Raw genomic sequence first — 14,106 nt, forward strand, 5'->3', positions numbered from 1 at the left:
AGCGTATATATATATATATATATATATCTATATATCTATCTATATATACGCACACGTCGAGTATTCCATGCCTGTTTCCTACATCACTCCCGCACTGCATTCTCTCCACACGCTCGCTCTTTTGTTGTCTCCCCTTCTTCTTCCCACTCGGTACAGCTGCTGCTCTTTCTATTTTGCTGGCACCTTGAGAGGATATGTGCGGGTGGTGTGGGTAGACGAAAAGCAGCCCTCCTCACTAGAATATATGTCTGGGAAAATATTGCCATTACTCATCAGCATACGTGCAGGAGAGGGGGAAAAGAATTGGTGCCTGGGGTGATGTGGCGGTCACATCGAAGGCAGGGCGTCGGCACCAGGGATGGCGTGCACGTGATCCGCGCTGTACGTCGCTGGCTGCCCTCATTCTACTACGCGGCAACAGACATCGCAGGCCGCTGCTGCAGCCACTGCAGTAACTCCGTTCAAGGCCATGGCAGCCAGTTGAAGAAGCCCTTTCGTGCGGTGGGTACCGAACCGATGAAGAGAGACGAGCTTTCAAGCGGGTCCGCTTTGTCCTCTTGGGTTTCACTGACGGAGGAGAAGGCCGGCATCATTTCTGCATGGGTCCCCGACGTCTTGGGCTACCACCTGCCGCTGAGCATGCGAGCTCAGTCGAAACCCGCGTCAAGGGCGAGCCCGACCGGGGCGTCGGGCTCGACGCCCTCTCCTGATGCTGATGCCTGCGCTACAGAACATCAAGAGTGCCCAGAGGTGCCGAGAGCCTCCAAACGCACGCGCGCAGCCTGCCCAGTGGGCGGCGGCAATCGCGGCGGGGGATCGGTCGGCCCCCCGTTCTGCGGCCCTCTGCCCAACTTCGCCACGTCGCCGGTGTTCGAATGGGATGAGGGTCTGTGGCAATGGCGTCCTGTGACCATTACCTCTGTGGCAGACGCATCGCAACACCAACAGACGCCCACTGCTGCTGCGTCGCTCTCGTCCAGTGAGAGCGGACACTTTTCACACGACGGAGCGCACTCGAGCGCAAACATCAGCAAGGCCCTCCACGGTGAAAGGCCACCCGCACGTTTGAAGGAGTATTTTCTTGTTCCTTTTTTGCTCTGTCCGACGCTCAAGGTGCAAGCGATGCAGCCCCTCATGCACGACAAGCTTCGAGATGAACTTGCAGCAGCCCACAACACTTACCACAATTGTTCAGGAAACTACAATCCGGACGATCGTGGCACCCGTCGCCACCCAACATGCCCTGCCCGTAAGACGCCACGGAGGAGTATCTCCATGCCCACCCCCGTTGGTGACCTCGCTATTTGGACTACACAGTACTCTGACGCAGATGAAAAGGTCAGACAGGGCACCACAGTCGAGCTGCCCTCTTGTGCAATGATGGAGAATCAGCCCCCCATGAGGGTAGAAGAACGCGTCACAGATCGTCTTGGCCTTGGAGAAACTCGGCCAGCTGCGGAGACGTGGGAGGCCGCCAAGGCAGCCTTGCGGAGCGATCCGAGCACCTCAGCAAGTGATGCGACCAGCCACTACCTACATGTGTTTAGCTCTGACATGAACACCGGGCGCCGCGACTCGCCCCTGTTGAGAGTGGGTGGCAGCCTACTCAAGTCGCCAACGCCTTTACGCGACTTCCCGCACCCAACACTGGACAGCATGCGTCGCAACGTTGTGGGTGGTGGACTTGCGGAGCTTATTCTTGCGGTGGACCTCTATGCCGCCCTCATCGCGCGTGGCGACTTGTCACTGTCCTCTGCCTGTTGGGCCATGTTGTGTGACACTAAAAGCTGGCAGGTCGTGCAGCGCTTGCGAGTGTGCGCCCTAGAAACTGAGCGCGAACTTGTGGCGGCCACCGAGGCGCACAAGCGCTGGCAGCAATACGCCTTGTCATGCAACCACACCTTGGTGGGGAAGAGCAGTCACAGCATCTGCTTCTACGACTACCCTGCCCTGGCGAATTGGCCAAGGAGCTGATCAGACACCACAGAAGCAAAGGAGGAGGGTTGGAGAGAGGTCTAGCAGTGTGTGTGTGTGTGGGGGGGGGGGGAGGGGGAGAAGAGGGAAGGCGAAGCGAGAAGAAGGGAAGAGAAGTACGTGCCACGCTCGCTAAGTTGTATTCCTCCGTGTTTTTCTCCTCTTTTCGACGTCCTTCTCCTTCTCGATACACGCACACATGCATATACATACACACACATATATATATATATATGTGTGTATGTGCTGTTGTGTCGGTGCTTCTTTATTTTCCCATCTCGTTTATTGTCATTATTGGTTAACATTTCTGCTACTCACTTCTGCTGTCTTTTGATTCCGCCTCACGGAAAGGGAGGCGAAGGGGGGAGGGGGGGCGGCGTAACACGCATATTATCGTGTGCCACTTTTTTTTTTGTTTGCTCGTTTGTTGCTCACGGTGGGAAAAGTGTGCTGTCACAGAGGTGGTAGTGGTGGCGAGCGCGCACCACCCCCACATACACCACCTTCATCTCCCTCTTCCCCATCGCTGGAACTCGCAATATGTGTGTGTGTGTGTGTATAAGCCCAGGTGGTATGTAGCAGATGCATCCATAAGGTCCGTAATTCATGTTGATCACGTGTTGCCCGGGACGAGGGAGATGGACACTCATGTGACTCTTCGTCAGTTCTCAGCCCACCGCAGATCGGCGAAGCAAAAAGGATTGCGTACAGCGAACAGGACAATTTCGAGCAAAGCGAGTGCGTTTCTCTACGTGCCGTTGCGCACTCTAAACCTGTACCCTCGCCTCCCCCCTCCCCCCCCTGGCATGTGTGTGTGTGTGTGTCTCTCTGTCTGTCGGGGGGGGGAGTGCAACGATGGACTGCCCTGCCATCCACTCACGTTTTTTTTTCTTCATTCGCCCCCAGAGAATGTGCGCACTCGCATGATGTATCGTATACATGGGGTGGGGGGTTGCATTTCGCTGTAATGGCACCAGCGCCGAGTACGCCTTGTGTCAGATCCTCGATGACGAGGTCTTTTCATCCCCCTCCCCCCGGAGTAGGTAAGGGGCCCTACACAAGCACACAGAAAGTTCCCCCTCAGCACCCCATCACTCTGCCTTACCCCCTCTCTTTGTCAAGGATAATATGACTTTATAACTCTATCTCCCCCACTCCCTTCCATCTGGACATCAGAAGCGAGGCATCATCCCCCATTCTGAGACACACACACACACACAGTAAAGAAACAAAAGCAACAACAAAAAACAAACGGGAGGGCCCATTGCAGCTCTCAAGGGGGAAGAGACCACGAAGAAAATACACCGGGGACAGCATAACAGCGAAAAGGGCGAGTGGGATTGAGGATTTGAATACAGGTTTACAGTCACACGGTCGTGCCAGATTAAATCGTCGTCGTCACCATTGCCCCCTCCCTCCCCCCTCTACTCACATTACACTCCTGTACTGTAGACGGAGTCGAGGTTCCTTTGGCCAACTCGAAGAAGCAAGTGAACGTGAAGATTTCTATTTCGACGTTTACGTAGAAACGGCAAAGGTCTGGTCTCTTGACTTGTGGGCCTCTGTTGTCTATATCTGTGTTTTTGTTGTTGTTATTATCTTACCCCTTCCCCCCTAGCCCCCAGTGCACAACAGAGTGACCGAATCGTTGCCGCTTCATTGCACCTCCTCCATGAGTCTTTGGCAAATGGTTTCCTCCGGGCTTCCATCATCCGTTTCCACTGTTTGGCTTTTCGTTTGCTCAAGCCTGCCCGCTTTCTCTGCCTCTCGCTGACTCATCCCCCCCCCCTCCCCCAACACACACACACACACACACACTTCTTCCCCTTCCACTCCCGTCAAATTTGCTGGAGACTTTGATCCTTCCGTGTGCCACTTCCCTCTCTTGTGTTTTTCAGTGGCGCTTCGCTCGACTGGGGTGCCTTCACGTTGTTTGTATTTTCTCACCCGCCTCCTTTGTCCTCCTCCTCCTCCTCTCTGATTTCTTACAACCCGTCGCTTCGTCGACTGCGCTTTAGTGTGTGTGGGGTGTAATAGTGCGTGCGCACGATTTTATTTATTTATCCCCTCCCCCCAAAAAAAAATTCTCCTCGTGAGAGTGCTCATTAGCAGCGCCTTTTCCTTTTCTCGAACATTTTTCTCTATTGTTGATGCGCTCTGCTTCATTGCAGGTGCACAGCTGTTACATCCGCCGTCAGTCCTGTTTTCCCTGTCAGTGTATGCGTCTGTGCCGCTCTCGCTCTGCTTCTCTGTAATGATTGCAACACGCATCTTTTGCTGCCGTTTCCCTTCCCCTCTCTCTCTCTCTGCGTAGATCATCCTTCAGCTAAGTTTTTTGATCATCAAAGCGTGGAACAAGCGTAACACAGACACTTGCCTCATCCGATCTTATTTTCTCTATCCCCCGCCTCCGATATATAAATAAATATATATATATATGCATATTTTTTACCCCCGTCGCCTCCCTCCCCCTCCCTCCCTCCCTCCCTCTCCCTCTTTCTTTTTTTTCCTCGCATCTTCTTGACAGAACACCATTTATTTATTTATTTATTTATGGTTTCTGCAGTCAGTGCTTTTTCGCTTTCTTTTCTCTTCCTCCTGTACTGCATCACTTTTCATCTTCTTCCTCTTTGAGATATTGTCTCGTTTTTTTTTGTCCTCGAGTCACACACGTTCCCTTCTTCTTTTTTATTTTTTGTTGTTGTTGTTCAGTATACCGCGCCCCTCCGCTTTCGCTTTGGTGTGCGTGTGCGTTTTGAGCGAGTACGTACTCCTTTTCTTCTCTCCCCCCATTCCATTGATTGTGGGCACTGGGACTCACCCCCTACCGGTCCTTTCCCTCTTATTGTTTTTGTTGGGTCTGTGTTTCGCTTTGTTATTCCTCGTCTCCTTCCCCTTCCCTCCCCCCTCCGTTGCGGGTTATTTATTTCGTGTGTGTGTTTCGATTGCCTATCACCCGCGCTCCGTCGACAGTGAGGTCCAACACACACACACACACACACACAAACAACAATAAAAACGACTAAAAACAAGTACTTTCCCATACACGCATATATATATATATATATAGTTGACCACATTTTGCGCTTCCGCTGGCGTCTACAGTTGTGCCCAACTCGCTACTGGATTCTCTTGGCGCTTTGCCCATCTGAAGAAAAAATTTTTTTCGTAGTCCCACATGTGCTCAATGTAATAGGTACAGCAATTCGTATCTTGCGGCCTTGGGTTTATCACATCTCCTTTTTTTCTCTGGATTTGGAAATCGACGTGTGTGACAGGCCTACAAAAAAAAAAAGAACACGCGCGCATTATCATTTTGGGACAGCGACTCCTCTCCACTCATCATTTTTATTTTATTTTTCGTGCTTGCGCCCTTCCCCCTCCCCCTCATATCCCCACCGGCGACAAGGGTCACCTGCTCCCATCAAAAGAAAAACCTCGAACGATACCCCACGCCCCTCCCTTGCTGTTTTGTTTGGTTATAGTGCTTTGATCTCCTCCCCTTGTCGTTCATTGTATTCACATTATTAAACCCCTGTCGTTTGAAACGTCACTGTCATTCGCACTTCATCGTCCCTCCCCCCACCCCCCCCCCCAAAAAAAAAAAATCTGTTTTACTCTATCTGCCACGCCATCTCACCCCCCCCCCACTCCCGCGGGTTCAGCGGTTCTTTTGTCACGTTTTTGCAGGGTACCCTCGTGTTTACTTGTTTCCCCGGCAACGTGTGTGTGTGTGTGTGTGTGTGCTCCCTTGTCATTCATTAATCCCCCCACTCCTGCCCGTGTGCCCCCGCGGCGTAGAAGCAATCGAGAAACCATGCACCACTTCACCCCCGGGGCGAATTCTTCTGCGCTGCCACCGCCACCGCCACAGCGACAGCAGCCGCAAGTCGTGCTACCATGTGTACCCCATTTTGGTCACCCCCAAAAATCCACAAGTATCGGCCTTGGCAACCAGGCGATGCAAGACGCATTTCTATGGCGTCTCAATCCTGAAGATTATCATCAGTGGTCGGACACACACGGTGGCAGCGCAAACGCAGGAACACCAGCAACAGCAGCGGTGCAGCTATGGTCAACTCTTTCACACTTCTATAGCACGCTTCCGACACCCGATGCACAACTTCTAGAAAGTAGCGGTGTGCATAGCTGCGACAGCGTTATCCAGCACCCCTCGCAGCAGCCGTACCGACGCCTGTGCACCATGCCTGTACAATCATGCGAGCACAGTGGAGGTATCACGACAACCGCTGCCAATCCGTCGCAACCCCTGCAGCCGCAGCGACAGCCGCCGCTTCCCGCCTCCATTCTCGGTGGAGAACCGCTTCTCGTGTACTTCGACGGCACCTCCTACTCACCCTTCACGCTAAAGGAGGCGGGCCCAACATCGCAGCCGACCGACGTCAACCAACAGCAGTACTACCACACGAGTCATCGTAGCGTTTCCAACCCATCAAAGACAGGTGGTACAAGGCATGCTCCATCTGTCCCGGCGTCGCTACCTCAACACCCGCTGCAGAAACCTTCGCTCTCCAGTAATGCGTGGGCTTCCGCCACCACTGCCCCCACTGTGTGGGCCTCGGCCTTTACATCCTCCTCCGCACGATCCCCAAGAACGACCACCTCAACAGGGCACTCGCGGCAAATCTGTCGTGACGCCGTGTCGTCACCACGGGATGTCGTATCAGCACCAGCTCTGCTTGGCGATGCGCTCTCTGTGTCGAACCCCATGCCGATGACCCACTCCGCGGTGCCACAGTCCTCACGAACCGGGAAGCCTGGTTCAGGTACCGCACAGCCGATCGCGCACGCTATTGTGATGAGACACTCTTCCATGAACAGGAGCACAACATCGACCACACAGCCACCCACGGCAATGGTGCATACATCACTCCATGGCGTAACGGATGCCAATGCACCCAGTTTCCCAGGCACAGCTTATTTCTTTGAAGCTGCGCAAGGCGAGAGTAGCCTTGGCATTAACTCGGAGCACTCGTCTTCGTCACCGCTCACTGTCTCGTCGCGTCAGCCGCCTCCGCTTGAGGAGTACCGACTTCAGTCTGCTGAAGAGAGGCAGCAGCAACAGCAGCAGCGGGTGTATCCGCGCATCATCGCACACAATGGCCCGTTAAAACACTTCTTCACCCCCATCACGGCACCTGGAACGACGGCTCAGTCGTCGTCTTCGCTGATGAGCTGCGTTGCCTCCTTGACCTCCTTCAACTCGAGCGCAGCGGGTGTTGTGCGAAGTAGAGAGCTGCAACAGACATCTATCGCGAACTCGAGCAGCTACAGTGACCTAGATATTTGGCACCAACAGCCACCCATGATCAGCACTGCACTACCAGCGGTCCACGCGCGCACCACCACGGTACAGGCGGTACACCAAACCACACCGCAGCAGCCAAGCACGTCTTCACAGCCACAGTCCCAAGAGCGCGGCATCGCACGCCGCAACCGCGACAAGGCTGTTCTTTTCGTGGGGCAGCTCAGCTACGAGGCGACGGAGGCAGATGTTTCGCAGGTGTTCTCTTGCTATGGCAAGCCCCTGAGTGTGATGGTACTGAAAGACAAGGGCAAGTCGGCCAAGAAAGGTGGTGCTGCAGTGCACCGCAAAGTCGGTGGCTCGGCTTTCGTCACGTATGGCACAACGCTGGAAGCCGACACGGCTATCATGGCGCTTCATGGTCGGTACAATGCCAAGGACGACGACTTCGAAAACACCGAAGAGTCCAAGTGCCTGCAGGTGAGCTACGGCCAGCAGACGGGGCTGATATCGAAATTTGGCATCATGCACGCGGAGAAGCTACACGCCTCGAAGCCGGAGAACCCCATCCCCTTTTTGTCAAAAAAGCCGTAGAAGAGAAGAGTCGTGAAGGACACGGAAGCCAACCGAGAGAGAGGGCCGGGGGTGGGGGAAGGGGGAGGGGGAAGGGGGACTTACGGCCGCGCAACAACAGAACGAGGGTATCCAGCGATGGGGACTTTTCTACCATATGTCCGTGTGTCTATCGCTTCCTCCTGGGCAGTCGGCCACCGCAAACAGTCGATTATTATTTTTTTTTTAATCTGGAGAAGGGAAGTGGACCTAAAGTGTTTCTTTTCTTTCCCCTTTTTTTATTTAGGTGATGAGTAATGACGCGAGCGAGCGCAGAAGGGCACTACGACAAACGGAAGCGGGTGAAAGTAGGTGGCTCAGGGGAAGGGGGCTGAGAAACATTTACCGTCTCAAGAAGAAGGTGGCCGCTGCAGTGCACAACAAGCCCCCCTCCCTCCCCACCATCAGACCTGCTTTTACATTTGCCTCAGAAGAACGTCACAATACCTCTGTCTCTCTCACTTGTCATTATTTGAACCTTGTCTTCACTCATGTGCACACGCGCCCTTGTGTTGAGGGGGGTATGTGGTTCTCTGCGCGAACATACACATAGCAGCAGCACTCATTCCAACGAGATGTACTGTGCGTTGGATAGCCCGCACAAGACCTCTGTTTGCCGTGTCGATTCAGTGCCCCCGCCGCCCCCCCCCCTCCCTTTTTCTTTTTCAAACTAAATCCTTTCCTCCTGTCTCTTTCCCCTCCCTCCTGTCTCTTTCCCCACCCTCCTTCCCTCCCTTCACCCTCCTTTTGTTGTGGCTGCTGTTTCACGCCTCCGTCTTTTTTTTGGGGGGAGGCCTTATTTTGAGCTTTTCTTTTGTTGGTCTGTTGCGGTGTTTCTCGTTTTTTTTTGTTGTTATCATTTCTGCATCGTGACACCTGGGAGCACTGGTGGCGGCGCCTTTTGTGCCCTCTCACCCTTCAATGCACACACACACACAGACAGACACAGACAGACAGCCGTCTATACGTATGTGTGTCCTTTTTTTTTGCTCCACATACGATGTATGCGAATCGCTTAATATCCCCCTTTTAAAATTTTGAACCTCTTGATTCATCGCTCATCTTTCGTGTGTTCTTGACCTCTGGTCATCTCCACTCCTCCTTCCGCGCCCTCTACCCGGCCGGCTCACCTCAGCCTTTTGTTTACCCGCACGCCCCTCCGCGCCTCTTTCAAGGTTCCACGCCTCTACGCGCACCTCCTTTCACCCATTGTGATTCCATGATTTCGTTGCTCTGTGTGTGTGTGTGCGTGTAGGGGGGGGTGGGGTATGTGTGTCTCTGTTGCTTACTCCTTGTCGTCGGAGGATGTGTCGTGGCTGTTCGGGTGTCCTATGTGCAACTACTCTCATCCGTGCCGGAGACTTCGTTTTTTTTTTTTCGCCGGTTGGTGTCGGCGCCTGTTTGGGTAGCGAAGTGGCCCTAACCCTTGTTGGGATGCCGCTGTCCCTTCACGGGTTCAGCTCAATCCCCTCACACCCCCCCCCTCCGTCTTGGTGTTATTTTTTCTTACCCGCCACTGTGCGTGTTTTGTCGCTGGCCGCTCGCGAGCATATTCTCTCTCCTTTTTTTTCACTCTCCTCTCCACTTTTCGTGGATGCGCACACTCCCTCCTCCTCCCCCTATTCGTTCTCCCCTTACTCTGTCCTCTCGCACTCAAATATCTGCGCCGGGTGTCAATGAAATGTGTACATGTGTCACACACACTTTGAGCGTATGGTTATTTCCCTCTTCCCATTTGTAATTTTTGAGACGCAAACGCAGTTTTATTCTCTTTTCCTTTTTTTTTCACTCTGGGAGAGAGGTGGGGGGGATTTTTTGTCGGCTCCCCAGGGGGGGGGTTAACTCATCTTTGCTCTTTTTACTTTTTGTTGCTCCCACCCCCCACCCACCCCCCTGCCACATATCACACACGCCTCCGCCACCGCCTCCTTTCATCCACATGGCTGGGACTGTGTGCTGGGCGAGTGTGTATCACTACAATTGGTTCCATATTATTGAGAGGAGAGATGCTCTCTTCCTACGCTGGTGGACAACACAGCGGGAAAAAAAAGGACAGCCTCCAATGTGGTCAAGAGATTCCCTTCTCTTCGCTTTCTCGTTTTCGATCTGAGCGCGCGTGTGCGTGTGTGTATGTTTTGCCATTTTTTGGAGCCGTCGTAGAGACGCTTGTCTTTGTGTGTGTATGTGTGTGTGTATCTGCTCTCTCTCTCCACGTCCCTCTTTCACTGGACACATTTGGCGCGCCCGCGCACCGGTGGACCTCAAGTTCTCTTAGCCGCTTCACGGTTGTCACATCGCTTTTTTTTTTCACTCCCTCCCCTCCCCTCCTCTCCACGGTCCACTACACGGAAGGAGAAAAAAATACTCCAATTGAAGTCAATTTCGAGGGCCTCATTAAAGGGCTTGGAAATGAGTCCCATCACTCACGCGCCCCCCCCCCCCCCAAAAAAAAAAAAACACGCTTCCCCGCAGCAGTTGCACACCCCGAGCCCTACACTTATCTCTGCTTAGCATTTTTTCTCAGCAGGGTGGTCTCATCTATCGTCCTTCTATTTCTTCTTTGAGGTTGTTTTGTAGAGGCACGATGCGACGCTTCATGTTTTTCTTCCTCTTCTTTTCCCCCTTCTCAAGTGTACGCCGCCCCGCCGTGACAATCGTCTTCTTTGTGCACGCAAACCCTTTTTCATTAGCGGGTCGCTACTCTTCCCTCTTCTGCCCCCCCCCCTCCCTCCCTCCGCTTTCTTTTTGTTTGCTCCGATCTGTGCACCCGCACACTCGCCCTCTCTCTCCCCCTCCCCTCCCTCCCTCCCTCATCGATCGCCTTTTTTTCGTTCATTGTGTGGTCCCCTTGACGTTTTCCCTTTCACATATTAAAACGGAAAAAAGCACTTTGGCGGTGTTGTCGGTGCTCCCCTCATGTACACATATATATACACACATATCTATAAGGCTCTCACGGAGAGGGAGAAAAATCAGAAAGGAGCGACAGACAGACACGAAGGAAAACAAAGAAGCATGCAAAGAACAGTAATAGCCTGTAAGAGCCGCATCAAGTGAATCCAGTCCCCCCCGCCCATCCTCCCCCTTCCTCGTGCTTGCTTGCGTCCTATGGACTTCCTCGTGCTTTATGTGCCTCCTCGATAGACACAGTCTTTGCGCGGATAGAAACCGGCGCACGCGGCGATGGTGTGTTCCGCTACACGCTCGAATGTGTGTGTGTGTGTGTTCGCGTGTCTGAGGAGGGTGGTGGAGCCTCCAAAGGTCCACTTCGCGCATACAATTTCAAAAAAAAAAAACAAGCCAAAATTATACGACCGACCATCCGGAGGTGCCGTCATGCTGCCTGGCCTCTGCAACACCCTCCTTTCCCCTCGTTACCTTCACCCTCCCCCCCCCCTCCCCCTCCCCCTCTCTTCCTCCTCTCTTCATGTCTATCTAAAGATCCCACCTCAGTAAACATCCTCTTGTATTTCTCCCTTGTGGGTTTGTCCGTATAGTGCTCACATTCTTCGAAGCATTCACAGCGCATGCGCATCGGTGTTGTGCATTTTTTCTTTCTCGATCTCTCTTTTGTTTCTCACCCTCAAGATTTCCCTCAGTTACACCCACACGGGCACCCACACCCACCCACATATATATATATATAAAACTCCTCCCTTCCTCCTCCCACTAAACGTAAGCCCCCCCCCCTCCCCCTCTCCCCTGTCGATCAACTCCTCCGGTCCTCGTCAATCTCTGATCTACGTGCACTCAGTCAGCCCTCGTCCAACACACTTCCCAAAGGAACCATCTACGTGATCGCCCTCCATTATATGGATTGACGATACAACTGCAAGCGAAGACATCCATCGACATATATATATATATATATATATATATGCATAGAGAGAGAGCGCACGCGCAACCCCCCACCCCCCCCTTCTTCTCCTACCTTGACGCAAAAAAAACATATTCGAATTAACGATGTACGTGCAACCTCTCGGTCAGCCCATGGGTCAGTCGCTCGTGCCGCCTACTGTAATGAGCGGTGCCTACCCGGTCAATGCGATCCCCGTCATGCAGCAGCAGATTATCTACACGACGCAGCCGCTTATGGCGCCACAGCCCACAGCTCAGACAATCCCCGCCGGGACACCAATGTATCAGGTAGCGCAGCCACGTCGGCAGAAGAACAAGGGTAACGCCGTACTATTTGTTGGTCAGCTAAACTACGATGTCTCGGAGAAGGATGTGCGCGATCTCTTCTCCCTCTATGGCCAGGTGGTGAACGTAGTGCTGCTCAAGGACACCAAGCGCGCTAACATCAAGAGCGCATCTCAGCAGCCAAAAAACAGCAAGCACGTCGTTGGTAGCTCCGCCTTCGTAACGTATCCGACGACCTTGGAGGCCGACCTGGCCATCATGTCCCTGCACAACCGCTTTTGCATGGACAACCGTGACAAGCCCGTGCAAGTGTCCTACTGCCAAAAAACAGACATCATCTCGGACTTTGGCTACCGCCACGCACTGCAGCTGCACTCCGAGAACCCCGCCAACCCGATCCCTACCATTACTCCTACGCCTTCGGTTGTCTATGCCATCAAGTTCGCGTAAAGAGCGGAAAGATAAGCGGCTCAAAAAAAAAAGGTATACAGTGATGGAGGAACCACGCGTCTGGCATGGGGGGGTGGGTGGGTGGGTGGGTGGGGGTAGAAGAATGCCGTGCCGTAAAGCAGGACCGTTTAGGGGAAGGGGAAAAAAAGAGAAGCACCACGAAAACCAGGACGAGTGTTGTGTCGAGGAGGAGGAGGGGAGGCATCACAACGTTGAAGTGCGCATACAACTGCTATGGAGGGGACTATGGGGTTGTAATTTAGACCGATAAACGCAACGGCGTAGGCGCGCACGCGCCTGTGGTCATTATTCCCTCCCCATTGCCCCGAGCCGTGCATTCGCATGTGGGGATGTAGTGTATGTGTGTGTGTGATGCATTTTAACTTTCGTTTACTGTGTGCCTGATTTTTTTTCTTTCGGTCAGCAGGTTTGTTTTTCTTTCCCTTCTCTTGTGTTTTGTGTGAGTTGTGTGTCCAGGGAGACGACACAGCAAGAGGAGGACGATGAGAGGAGTCTCCTTTCTTTTTTTCCCTCTTGAAAAAAAAAACACGAGGCTGAGGAACATTCGACTTGTTTTTTTTTCCAGACAAGGATAGGAACGAAGGGGAAGGAGCGTGCTTCCGTTAAAAAATGTTTCAAAAAACGCAGAGGTAGGGGAAGAGGTGAAAGAAGAAGGGGGGAAAGGCGGCGAGTCGAACAAAGAAGACATGGCAAGCAGAGAAACATTTGATGGGTAACCCCCTCCCCTCCCCTTAGAGTGTCTTGAGATGTATGCGAATAAAAAAAATGGAGGAGGGGGCAGAGTAGACGCTGTACCGTTTGTGGATCGACTCTTCATCTGAAACGCTCATTTTTATTTTTGCACAACCCCAAACCCAGCCCCCCCCCGCCTGCCCGCGCCCGCTGCCACATCCCGCTGTTTTCCCCCTCATGTCGCTCCCTTTCGATAGCCTGAGGATTTTTCCTCTTGCTTTCTCCCCCCTCCCTCCCTCCCCCCCCCATTCTTGGCTGATTCACAACGTATAACCAGATCTTTATGTACGTTTCTCCTTTATTGACTGTTGTGTGGCGTAGCGTTGTCGTTCGCATCACTTTTTATTCGTATTTTCCTCTATGTGCGTCCTTCTGCCCCATTTGTGCGTGGCTCGTGTGGCGATGTACTGCTGGCGCTGATGCTGTTCTCTTCCATTGCTGTTATTCTTGCATGCGACCTTGTTCGTGCCTTCATCCTGGCTGCGATGTGTTCTCTCCCCACCCCACCCCCCTCTATTCAACACGGCTGATTGCGTGCATGTGCGTGCATGTGTGTGTGTGGCTTCTTGTCCTTTCGCTATCCTTGCGGAACTCGTTTAAATGTTTTTTTTTGTACTACGGTGCTCCCCCCCCCCCACACACACACTCCAAATGGATTCAAGCTTGACTGCTCTCACTTTTTTCGTTTGTTTTTACTCATTCCGCCCCGTTTCTTCTCCTCGCTTTCCTTTTTGTGCCTCCTCTCACCTGAGTCGCATCTTTTCTCCTTTTTTTTTCCTCCATTTTTTGTTGTTTTTACTCTCGACGCTTGGCTCTCGTTTTTTTTTCCTCACATAAGAGGCCTCTCCTTCCTTCTACTCTCCCACCCCCACCCCCCTCCCACACACACACACACACCACACACATCA

The 14,106-nt window shown here is 52.9% G+C and overlaps 2 protein-coding genes across 2 annotated transcripts; both read left to right on the plus strand.

The window, feature by feature from the left end:
- Positions 1–318: 318 nt before the first annotated feature.
- JKF63_02167 (uncharacterized protein) lies at positions 319–1,974 on the plus strand (the record flags this gene model as incomplete). The annotated part of the gene is made up of 1 exon (XM_067898209.1): positions 319–1,974. The coding sequence occupies one exon, from the start codon at positions 319–321 to the stop codon at positions 1,972–1,974; it is 1,656 nt and encodes a 551-aa protein (XP_067754366.1).
- A 3,817-nt stretch (positions 1,975–5,791) lies between these two features.
- On the plus strand, positions 5,792–12,445 carry JKF63_02168 (uncharacterized protein; the record flags this gene model as incomplete). Its single annotated transcript, XM_067898210.1, has 3 exons — positions 5,792–7,345; positions 7,376–7,591; positions 12,173–12,445. The coding sequence occupies 3 exons, from the start codon at positions 5,792–5,794 to the stop codon at positions 12,443–12,445; spliced, it is 2,043 nt and encodes a 680-aa protein (XP_067754367.1).
- Positions 12,446–14,106: the final 1,661 nt, after the last annotated feature.

Source organism: Porcisia hertigi, chromosome 33 (assembly GCF_017918235.1).
Source record: "Porcisia hertigi strain C119 chromosome 33, whole genome shotgun sequence".
In the NCBI taxonomy this organism is placed as follows: domain Eukaryota; phylum Euglenozoa; class Kinetoplastea; order Trypanosomatida; family Trypanosomatidae; genus Porcisia; species Porcisia hertigi.